Here is a 12,294-nt window from a genome sequence, read left to right as displayed (position 1 = left end):
AAACTGAGTTTAAAATTGTATCTGGCTAAGGTTTATGTAAACTTCAACTGTGTGTGTGTATATATATATACACATATAACATTTAATTATTTTGTGAGTGTGTGTATATGCATGTTTCCATGAGAGCAAGATAGACAGGCTTCTTCTAAGTCTGTAGTCTCCAGGGAGGATTGAGATTTGAAGCAGTCTGAATACAAAGCCTTTGAGACCTCTCGTTCCCTCATCTCAGAGGTTGCTACCAGCATCCTGCTGATGGGGATTCATAATGCGCTGAGCGCGTGTCATATATATATATATATATATATATATATAAAATCAATTGCAGCTCTCCTGCTGGGGCACCCAGTGTGAACTTTAAAACACACAGGGAGTGCTTTGCACCACTCAGGTCTCCTAACAGCACTGCTATACACATGTGAGGATGTGATCTCCAGCCAATCGCACATCCTAAATGCCACCCTATTCCCTACATAGTGCACTACCTTGGACCAGAGTCCTAGTCCAAAGTAATGAACTATAAAAGGGACTAGGGTTCCATTTGGGACACAATTATAAAGCTTCAAAGAGGGGGATTCAAAGAAAACAGCTGTGAAAGAAATAGCTGAGAGGGAGAGCATGCTCTCAACTGCTCTCTGAACATGCTGTACATGTGCAATTGAGACACCCACATCGTAATTATAAAACACCAGAACGCCCACATGTATAGAAATGTGGGTATATTTGTTCCACCCATAATCAGTTCAGTGGTGTTTCATTGGTGGTTCTAGCGCCAGCTGCTGGCAGAGACTGGCAATAACAGGGGGGATATTACTATTAAAGGAGAAGGACATTGAATTGACTGCATCAGCCATCATGAGACAGCATCATGCTTAAAATACAGAGGAGATATAAGGAATAATAACCAATGTGATTACTGACTGAACCAATTTGACAGAAAGCCACAATCTAGAAATATTTTTAAATACCTGGGGCGGCCCAGGTTTTATACCACTAAAACCTGGGCCGCTAAACTAGTGGTTAGAGCATTGGGCCAGTAACCGAAAGATTGCTAGATTGAATCCCCGAGCTGACAAGGTAAAAATCTGTTCCTAGGCCATCATTGTAAATAAGAATGTTGTTATCCGACTTGCCTAGTTAAATTAAAATAAGTAGAATTCATGTAGGTGTTTTGATCAATTCTGACAGCCTCCTAAACTCAACTGAATATCTCAGTTGAGAGCTTTGCCTTTCGGGGGGGGGATAGTGTGATTTAATATACATCAATTAAGCATTGCAAGGCTGAGAAACATGGCAGTTGAGGTGTGCTGTCTTGTCTGGTGTTAATGATGGATGTGGGTCTATGACTGTCGACCTCTATGTCCTGCTCCCTGACTCAGTATGACCCGAATGGGTTTCTGTAGATGCCTTGAGTACTGTACTACAATACATATAGATACAACACTCTAAAACAGACTGACTGGGGTTGGGGCTGTAGTGTGTGAGATTTAGTGGTCTATCTACACACTCAGCCAAGCATGAGTGCATCCACTGAAGTGGCACGATGGATAGCACATGCAGCCTGACACACACGCTTGCATGCACACAGACATGCAACGCGCCGCCAGACACACAGCCGTTCACTCCTTCCCTGCCTGACACACCAGGATGGATCCGTTGGGGGTTTCCAACACTCACGATTCCCTCGTTAGAAAGAGGAGAGAGGGAGGGATAGAAACAGAGATTGAAGGAGGGGGAATAGAAAGAGCAATAGACATAAAGAGGGAGGGACAGAGGGAGGAATGAATACAAATAGGGGATTCAAGTGTGTTTACAGAGCCAAATGTATCACACATACACAGAGCCAGGAGCCATAATGTTTAGCTTGTACTCAGAGATGAGGCAGGAAGAACCTTTGTTCTTTTCACAGTAAGCAGATGGAACTGCACCACACCAGCAGGTGAGTGTGTGTCTGTTTACGTGTTTCTGTGTGTGTACACAGGGGGCGGTGTGTGTGACAGACGAAAGGAGAGGCACCTCCACTGATCTCCTGTGTCGTGTGCAATGATCCTCAACCCTGCCTGATCCCCCACCCCTCTCCCCCACTGCAGAGTCAGCCCGGTCACCATAGGGCTCTGGTCAGAAGTAGTGCACTGTCGGGACTAGGGTGCCATTTGGGACAGTGTCTCTCCTCCCAACCATCCATCCATCTAGAATGCTAATAAGAGCCAGCTACTAAAACACACCGACACACAGTCCCTTGCATAATTCATACAGCAGCAGCGGGTCACTCTGCATAATGAGCAGTTTACTCTGGTTCTGGATGCCATTGTGACACCGCTAATCTGCATTTAGCACAGAGGAGAAAATAAAACAGAACGAGGGATGAGCGGAGAGCTTATGAACTTAATTGCTGTGAGCAAACAACCTCTGAAAGTAGTCATGCCGTCAGCGCTAAGATGAGAAAGTAATCCATTAATGGACAGACTGAGGCGACAGAAAATGAATGTGTGAACAGGTCCCCTTTAGACTGGAAGCTGTTGAATGTTTCCCTGTGGGCCCATCCCTGTGAGATTACAAGGTTTCATTCAGTCATCTAACAGACTAATTGAAAGTTCTAGCCTAATTAACAGTGCCTATGCATTTTAGTCATAATAGTGAATGTGACTCCAAAGCCCATTTAACATAAGAGAAAATAGCATATACTTTTCATGGTTATTGTAATCTTTTGCAGATTTGTGTTTTATAATGTTGTCATGTTAAATCAAGCTAAAGAACAAAAATATATATATTAAATAAACTTGTCACCTGCAGGAGAAAGAGGACAGCCAAGCTATTCTGTTTATCCTGCATGGTACTGTAATGTGACCATGAGGTTCCATTTCCAACCACATGGTGGCAGTGTCATACAGATAACGTAACCAAAAAACTATTGATCCATTTCCTTATGCATGTAGTTACATTTAAAAATGTGTTTACTCAGATGATATTAAAAGTGCATGAATAGGCTACTAAATGTAACCAACACTGTTCAATTCATTATATCAAGTAAAACAAAAAGTCAAGATGCAACTTAAGTACATACTGCCCCATTTTCAAAGCAAAATCTGACTTCATGATCACCAGCTTAAAAAGAGGACAATGTTAAGACGACAAGATAACTACTGAAACACCCAGCACATCCTCACCAACCATCACCATGCCCTCTCAAAAATCACTTCTGAAACAGACTGTCTGGCGGTATGCTTAGTACCGTTGAGTGAGCAGCATTCTTTGCAGCATAATTTGAAACCACATGCAATCATATGAACAGGCAATGGGTCTGAGGAGCAGTGGACCATTAGAAGAGAAGACGTCCATATATGGAAGACAGAATAATGTGAACAGGCCCTGGATGCGTCCGAAATGGCACCCTATATAGTGGGCCCTAGTCAAAAATAGTGCACTAGGTCAGGGTCTAGGGTGCCATATCCTGAGTCTGGTGGTTAGTCAGTGAATGATGGATTATCTGTACCTTATTCATACACTACATTTACTCTGAGGGAGTTTCCACCCCCTTTCTTCAACTGAAAATCCTGTATTAGTCCAAGGTAATAACGAAGTAGGCCATTGTGATCGTACTAGACTGGAGGACAAGGCAGTGAGGGATCTTTTGTTGCAACATTGATATACCTTTGATTAAAACAGCTATAGCGTTGAGAGGTCAATGTAGCTGGATCATGTTTGGATTCATGAGCATTTTCACCTGCTGTCCTGACTGAACAGTATCAGAGCTTGTATTCATAAAGTGTCTCAAATATGGAATCAGTTGACTTGGACAGGGAGGACCTATTTGAATACACTTATCAGACTAGTAGTGGTGAACCATTGGCCAGAAATGACAGAGAGAGGAGAGTTGATGGCATAGAAACACAATTACTAAAACAGATATTACACTGTACTATTGCAGAAGTCTGAAGGGATATACATACCTGTTATAGTAATTTTATTTCTATGGCCAGATATGACCGGAAGGGGAGTGATGACGGCGTACACAGTACCAGAGATGGTTAATCTAGAATGTTAACAGGATTATCTAGATAATTGAATTTAGACAGGACTGGAGTGGAGACCGCCCCGAGAGATATTTGTACCCCTAAAAAAAAATGGAAATAGACTAACAGCACTAACCAGTTTGGGTTTGTGAATTTGGAAGTGGCACACAAGGGTAAGCTTTGATAAAAGGGCTTGTTTGCCATATACTGCTAATCACCAAGCTCCAAGGTTAAGGTCCAGTTAGACAACTTGGCAGCATGTCAGACTTGTTTGGGTTGTTACAATCAGTGCAGACAAAGGGCTACCAAAAGTAGACCTAAATCTAGGCTAGTCACCACAAGCGAAGTGTGGCAGTACAGTAAACTCTACAACCAAACATTAACTTCATTGGTTCATAATACTAATACTGTCCAATGACCTGCAGTACAACATGTTGGGCACTGCGTTTAAGGATAAGCATGACCTGGATTTGAACCTTTATTTAAAAGGATTTATCAAACTGTCCCCTTACATTTTACTGTATGCCAGATAGAAAGCAGTTGTCTGAGGATGGTGCTGGGCTATTGGTGTAATTCTCATTTCTGGAAAGGCTTAAAATGGAACAAGCAGATCCTATTGGCATGTTCTATCATGCATTTGCATATTTCTGTTAGGGAACACCTACTCTGAAGTGCGCGTGTGCAATAACTCAATTCGCACACCTAACATTGGCAAAGGGTAAAGTCAATAAAAACATAACTAAAATCTGTTCGGAGCCAAGTTTTGGGAACAGAAAACTGTATTGAGATCAAATGTTCAAAATCGATGAGAATTTGCAAAATGCTGGCCAAATCCATCTCGTTCCAAAATCAAATCAAATTTTATTTGTCACATACACATGGTTAGCAGATGTTAGTGCGAGTGTAGCGAAATGCTTGTGCATCTAGTTCCGACAATGCAGTAATAACCAACAAGTAATCTAGCTAACAATTCCAAAACTACTACCTTATAGACACAAGTGTAAGGGGGATAAAGAATATGTACATAAAGATATATGAATGAGTGATGGTACAGAGCGGCATAGGCAAGATACAGTAGATGGTATTGAGTGCAGTATATACATATGAGATGAGTATGTAAACAAAGTGGCATAGTTAAAGTGGCTAGTGATACATGTATTACATAAAGATGCAGTAGATATAGAGTACAGTATATACGTATACATATGAGATCCATCTTCTCCCACTGGGTTTCTGTGGAAACGCCAAGCGGATGCTTCACATTTATACATCCGGTGAAATATCTGTCTTATTGTTCCATCTGTGGGGGGCCAGGACAGAGTTAAGGAAACCCTGACTTTACTGATATCGATCATTACAATAAGCAGCCTATATTAAAGAAATATGAAGTTTGAAATTACATTTTTGTTTGCTAATATGGGTGATTGTTAACAGGGCAATTGATGGCTACAACCATCAAACTAGATCTAGAGTCAGCTTCCCATTTCGCAACAAAGCCTCCAATCATGCTGCCAAACATACCCTCATAAAACTGACTATCCTACCGATGCGCGACGATGTCATTTACAAAATAGCACCCAACACTCCTCAGCAAACTGGATGTAGTCCATCACGGTGCTGTCCGTTTTATCACCAAATCCCCATATACTACCCACCACTGTGACCTGTATGCTCTCATTGGCTGGTCCTTAATACATAGCCGTCGCCAAACCCACTGGCTCCAGGTCATCTGAAAGTCGTTGCTAGGTAAAGCCCCGCCTTATCACAGCTCACCATAGCAACACCCACCCGTAGCACACGCTCCAGCAGGTATATTGGACTGGTCATCCCCAAAGCCAACACATTCTTTTGCCGCCTTCCCTTCCAGTTCTCAATGACGGGAACGAATTGCAAAAAAAATAATCAGATGTCCCTCTAACTTTAAGCATCAGCTGTCAGAGCAGCTTACCAATCACTGCACACAGCCAATCTGTAAATAGCACACCCAACTACCTCATCCCCATACTATTACTAACCCTCTTGCACATCACTCCAGTATCAATGCTAAATTGTAATTATTACACCTCTATTTCCTACATCTGCACACACTGTACATGGATGTTTCTATTGTGTTATTGACTGCATTTTCGTTTATCACAGGTGTAACACTTTTGTTGCACTGCTTTGCTTTACCTTGAACAGTTCGCATTTATAAATGAGAACTCGTTCTCAACTGGCCTACATGTTTAAATAAAATCAAACCAAACCTAGTATTAGTACTGTGTTGCGATAATGACAAATAAGTTTTAAAATGTATGTGCATCAATATGGACTTTGGTCCATATCGCCCAGCTCTAGTTTCCACAAGTAAATGAGTAGACTGTATGGCAGTTGAGTAAGCTGTAGTGTAGGCAATAACCAAACAGGCACTGAAACTGAGGGATACTTTCCACTACTTAGCTTATTAATATCAAGTAAATGTATATTATGAATCATTTTATATCAGCAGTTGTCAAAGTGCTTTCCAGATACCCAGCCTGAAATCAAAAAGAGCAAGCAATGAAGAGGCAGAAGCACAGTGAAATCTAGAGACGAACCAGGTGACGAGGGGTTATACACTAGTCTACAAAAATAACGTTCACTAAATAGGTTTCCTCTACACTGAACTATTCCAACAGAGCCGGTCCTGATGATGTGGAAACGGCGACAAAGAATGTAGCCATTGTTGTTGAGGACAGAACTGCATAGTATCTGTGATGCCAAAGATAACACTATTCTCTTTGTGTCTGATGTTCTGCCTGCTGGGGAGACAATTACACTGCTGATAAGGCTGCTTTACAGTAGAAGCACCACACCTGGACTACTGGTCAGTGATCTGACATGCAATAGCACGAATAGTAGATCTCTAAAGGGTCCATCTAAAATAATACAAGCTTCAAACCGGTTTCACTTGGTAAACATTCACTTCATTATTCCCCGGCACGCTTTTAGCCACATCTCCTTGTTTTCTTATGACGCAGAGAAGAAAAAAAAGTCCCCATCCAAAGCAATAGCCTAAAACTTTCCATAATGCAAAGTTTTAGCATGAAGCTAAAAAAATATTTTTTTTCTTAAACGTATTACAGTACTACTGTGGATTATTGGTTTCCCCCTTTAGAGATCTCTAGGGAGTACCCTGCCCTCCGCAGCAAGCACATCACATGGTACATGGAAAAAGAGGAAATTAAAGGAATTCAGTGGCCAAATTTTTTACACAAGCTTTTTGGCTATAGGTACACTATGTATCTGGACATCCCTTCAAATTTGTGGATTCGGCTATTTCTGCCACACCCGTTGCTAACCGGTGTATAAAATTGGAGATTGCATACCCCTGTGCTCATAGACAGACAATGCAGTAGAATGGCATTACTGAAAAGTGGCCTCACTCAGTGACTTTCAACGTACAGTAACACCATCATAGGCTGCCACCTTCCCAACAAGTCAGTACGTCAAATTTCTGCCCTGGTCAACTGTAAGTGCTGTTATTGTGAAGTGGAAACGTCTTTGAGCAACAACAGCTCAGCCGCGAAGTGGTAGGCCACACAAGCGTACAAAACGGGACCGCCGAGTGCTGAAATGCGTAAAAATCGTCTGTCCTTAGTTGCAACTCACTACCAAGTGCCTCTGGAAGCAACGTCAGCACAAGAACAGTTAGTCGGGAGCTTCATGAAATGAGTTTCCATGGCCGAGCAGCCGCAGACAGGCCTCAGATTCCCATGCGCTATACCAGCCATCGGCTGGAGTGGTATAGAACTTGTCGCCATTGTACTCTGGAGCAGCGGAAACGCCTTCTCTTCACTATCTGGCAGTCCGACAGCCGAATCTGGGTTTGGTGGATGCCAGGAGAATGCTACCTGCCCCAATGAATAGTGACAATTGTTAAGATTGGTGGAGGAGGAATAATGATCTGGGGCTGTTTTTCATGGTTCAAGCTAGGCCCCTTAGTTCCAGTGAAAAGAAGTCAACGCTGCAGCACACAATGGCATTCTAGACGAATCTGTGCTTCCAACTTTGTGGTAACAGTTTTGGGAAGGCTCTTTCCTGTTTCAGCATGACAATGCCCTCGTGCACAAAGTCCATAAAGAAAAGATTTGCCCAAATCGGTGTGGAAGAACTTGACTGGCCTGCACAGAGCCCTTACCTCAACCCCATCTAACATCTTTGGGATGAATTGGAATGCCGACTGCAAGCCAGGCCTAATCATTCAACCCCACTAATGCTCTTGTAGCTGTATGGAAGCATGTACCTGCAGCAATGTCCCAACATCTAGTGGAACACATTCCCAGAGGAATTGAGGCTTGGGCCCCCTCCAACTCCATATTAAAGCCCATGATTTTGGAAGGAGACGTTCGACGATCAGGTGTCCACATACTTTTGTCCATACAACTTAGTGTAGGTAGCATAGCTGTATCAAAAACAGACCACAGGCTTGTCATCTGAACTGCTGCAAGAGGAGTGTATTCACTATGAACCAAACAGATAAAACAGGGAGGGACAAATTATTGTTTTCGTTGCAAAACATTGTGCTATGGTGTGCACCAATGAATACGACCCAGGAAATGCAGCCTCTGAAGACCCTCCCACTCACCACACCCCATTTAGAATCCTATGGAGTGCTGACTTCAGAATGGAAAGACTACATATCAGACCATCCCTAAAATCCAGCTCTACTTTGGGTGTCAACAGAAGACATCCGATGATCATATATCCTCCTAACACTATGGTATTTTAAGTGCTGCCTAACCCCAAGGCTGAGAGGTTATATTGTTGGTGAATTTGCACCTTGTATAATGTAGGGTGGAGAAGGGTTATTTTTGAGGGTGTGTAACTATCAGCTCCTCCAGCAGAATCTATATTTAGACTACACAGATGTTCACAGAGAAAATCATCCCTCCACAGTCAAATGTCAAAGTAACAACTGCTGTGAAGTGCATGCAATTCAATAGTGCACAGCCTACATTTCAACAATATTACATTATTCAAGTCATCTAATTCCTTACCAAAATCCATGAGCCATATATTTCTAATAGTCTACCATTTGGCAGCTTGAATGGTGAACTGTAGCAGAATAATGGAGTCAGTGTCAGGGTGCATTCTTGTGCCTAACGGCCGCATCATGATGGAAGTTGCATGGATGTGCCATGGCCATGCTTAGGGACCTCCAGATCAAGTGCAATTGCCCCGTTACGAAAGGCAGATTTATAGACACCCAGGATATGTCCCGAATTGCACCCTATTCCGTATATAGTGCACTACTTTTGACCAGGCCTATATAAAGTCGCATACTAAATAGGGAACAGAGTGACATTTGGGACACACCACCAGTCAGCTATTTTGAGTGCTGCTTATTATGCCAGGATGCTTCTGGAGAAGTATGAATAAACGCTAGTTGACTAAATTTGAGTGTAAAAAGTCCATTTTGAAGTGTGTGTGTTGAATTAAGTTGCTGTTTTAGCGGCCCGTTACTCACATGGCTTTGTGCTTGTCCTCCGCCAGTATCTGGTCATTGGGCTTCAGTCCATACCTATTGAGACGGAAGCAATATTAAAATAACAGTAGAATTTGATAGGATGCATGGTTAGCTTAGACTAAATGGTTATGTTCAAAACTCACTTGTCAAGGAAGTCCTTGTCCACAACAGCTGAGATGTCCAGCAGGGGGTTGCCCATCCCAAATAGAGCATTTTCACTGTGGAGAGAAAAGAGAGAGAAGCATGACTCAGACACTCCAGTCGGCCTCATCCCCACATCTGGTGTGACAAAGAGTAAATAAAAGTAGTGAAAGTGCTGAAATCCCAGAGTCTTCAAACAATGTTGCCATAAATGGTGGAACGGCAAATTGCTTAATCGAAACCATGAACATGTTCAGTTCCCCAAAGGTTGTGACCAGACAAAGATCTAGGGCCTGCCAAGTGAGGCAGTGTGACACCTGTCCCTGTGTTTCTGTGGTGGCTCTGTTACCAGTGGAGCGCATTTGAGGAAGTCCTGTGCTCCTCAGAGTGAAAGGGGTTAAGACAAGTCAAGTCTGTCATCTGAGCTGTTCCCTGTTAGCAACACGTGGGACACATGAGGAACCCTGTACTGAAGAGAGAACACAGAATCTAAGCAGAGGCGAACATATGCATGTCTCACTCTATCAAACTAAACCATATCCTCTGAACCGTCAGTCTTAAAAGAGAACAATGGAAGAGTGCTGATCTAGGATCAGTTTTGCCTTTTAGATAATGAATAAGGTTACATGGACAGGGAGGACCTAATCCTAGATCAGCACTTCTACTCAGACAGAATATGAATGCATGGTGCAACTGTGTTGGTTATGAAGAATCACACTAAACCCCTATGAGTGTTTCAGCACACTACGGAGAGCCTAAAGTGTTTATTCCACTGACAACATCATATTTTAGGCACATGCAGCTATCACATAGGTGACACATGAGCTCCACATGTGCCTAACTAACAGCTGAAGGCCTATATAGCAACGTCACCACATGCATGCACACACAAACAGCAAACCTGAAAAATGAAGGCCAGTGCACATTCCATAATGCATTTAAACTCCATATGGTAATGGGTCTATATAGACAGTAACAGAGGGTACATTTATTTTAATCACACACTTTGAAATATAGGTATCTTTGACAGGTTATGGTCACGTTCTACTCTTATGACAAGATAACTGACCCTCAAATCCTGCAGTTTCTTCCAAGTCATTCCCTAACAATAAGTCCATAGGATATAGCCGATCACTATGTTTCAGATACTCCCTTTTTATCTAACCATTATCACTGGAACAACAGGAGAAACATGATACATAATATAGACAAATGATTATTTCCTTCCCAGCAATATAACAGTCTTACCTTGCAGTAGTCATTTTGTCAGTTTAGGTTGATTATAGCTTTAGTCTAACAAACTGGTGAAGCTACCACTCAATTCCAACCAGCAATAGCAGCGTGATAATTTCTCAGCAATTTCGACTAAAACTGGAACCTCCTCGAATACGGTTTCCAAAACGGATTGGCTTGAATTGCACTGGGCGGTGCGATATATTTTTCTAGGTATGTGGTTGGCTGCACACGTCACCTATTTTCAGTCCTTAGCACGTTTGCATAGCTAGTTAAATAAATAAACATTAGCGTTGCCTAACGTGATACTTTGTTGCACATACTGATTAATAACCGATGTTCAACGTATCCATTTTGCATCATGCATGGAAAATGCAGCTGTGGTTAAGGATACAAAGCTTGGACCGTCATGGCCACCATATAAGCATTATAGTGCTCTCTGATGCGATAATTTAAGCACAGCAGCAGAATGACAACTTGTGTAATCTCGTTTCATAAGAGCGCGTGTCAGAACAAGATATTATGCTAATCAATGTATTAACATGCGCCAATATTGTTGCACGTGGAAATTCATAGCATTCTTGCTAGCTACCTGAACCAGTATCGCACAGATCGATACTCCTTCACTAGATACCCATCTCCGTGCTAGTTTACGAAGCATCACTACAAAGCCATAATTTATCAGCATTTTATACACACCTGAGCATTGAGTTTCTAAATACCGTTAAATAGTTACACACTTACCCAAGTGCTTTAGCTGTCACTCTGCCTTTCTCCATGTTGGCTTCTACAGCCGCACTAATCTGCAGTCACAACAACCGTTTTATTGGACAAAAATCTATCACATGCTGGCTTGAGATATTGCCTGAATTAAAACATTTGTGACTCGCTATTCCAGAGTGAGACAGTTTTGATTTCGATTTATAATCAATAGAAAAATTTAGGTAACTTTAGCTAATACTGAGATCACCTGCACCAACCTGGTCTCAGAGCATTTCGTATGATTTTGTACGTATATCATAGGTCCCTATTAATACATAAAAATATAACCTCAACATGTAAAGCTTATTTCTCTCACATATGTTTACGTCCCTGTTAGTGAGCATTTTTCTTTTGCCAAGGTAATACAGGTGTGACATATTAGGCACAGGTGACTACCTCAGCTGGTTGCAATAATGCCAAGAGTGTGCAAAGCTGTCATCAAGGCAAAGGGTGGCTACTTTGAACAATCTCAAATATAAAATATATTTAGATTTGTTTAACACTTTTTTAGTTACTACATGATTCCGTGTGTTATTTAATAGTTGATGTCTTCCCTATTATTCTAAAATGTATAAAATAGTAAAAATAAAGAAAAACCTGTTCCAAAAACGTTTGACCGGTAGTGTATGTACATGTAGGAACTTTGAGGATCTGGGGACC

At 41.9% G+C, this 12,294-nt stretch overlaps 1 protein-coding gene across 3 annotated transcripts in view; it reads right to left on the bottom strand.

The window, feature by feature from the left end:
• adkb (adenosine kinase b) overlaps positions 1-11,769 on the bottom strand; it is a 300,684-nt gene extending 288,915 nt beyond the window's left edge. Inside the window, exons 1-4 of one of the 3 annotated variants that reach the window (XM_046354434.1) lie at positions 10,888-11,218; positions 9,989-10,108; positions 9,642-9,716; positions 9,499-9,552 (exon numbers count right to left, since the gene is read on the bottom strand). In XM_046354434.1, the coding sequence (XP_046210390.1) occupies positions 9,499-9,552; positions 9,642-9,716; positions 9,989-10,059 (200 nt within the window). In that variant the 5' untranslated portion in view covers positions 10,060-10,108; positions 10,888-11,218. Of the gene's footprint in view, positions 1-9,498; positions 9,553-9,641; positions 9,717-9,988; positions 10,109-10,887; positions 11,219-11,616 lie in introns of those variants that run through there. The other 2 variants (XM_046354435.1, XM_046354436.1) reach the window with 2 other exon arrangements.
• Positions 11,770-12,294: the final 525 nt, after the last annotated feature.

Source organism: Oncorhynchus gorbuscha, linkage group LG06, assembly GCF_021184085.1.
Source record: "Oncorhynchus gorbuscha isolate QuinsamMale2020 ecotype Even-year linkage group LG06, OgorEven_v1.0, whole genome shotgun sequence".
In the NCBI taxonomy this organism is placed as follows: Eukaryota; Metazoa; Chordata; class Actinopteri; order Salmoniformes; family Salmonidae; genus Oncorhynchus; species Oncorhynchus gorbuscha.
Note: the sequence above shows the minus strand (reverse complement) of the source record. Positions and strands in the feature narration are given on the sequence as shown.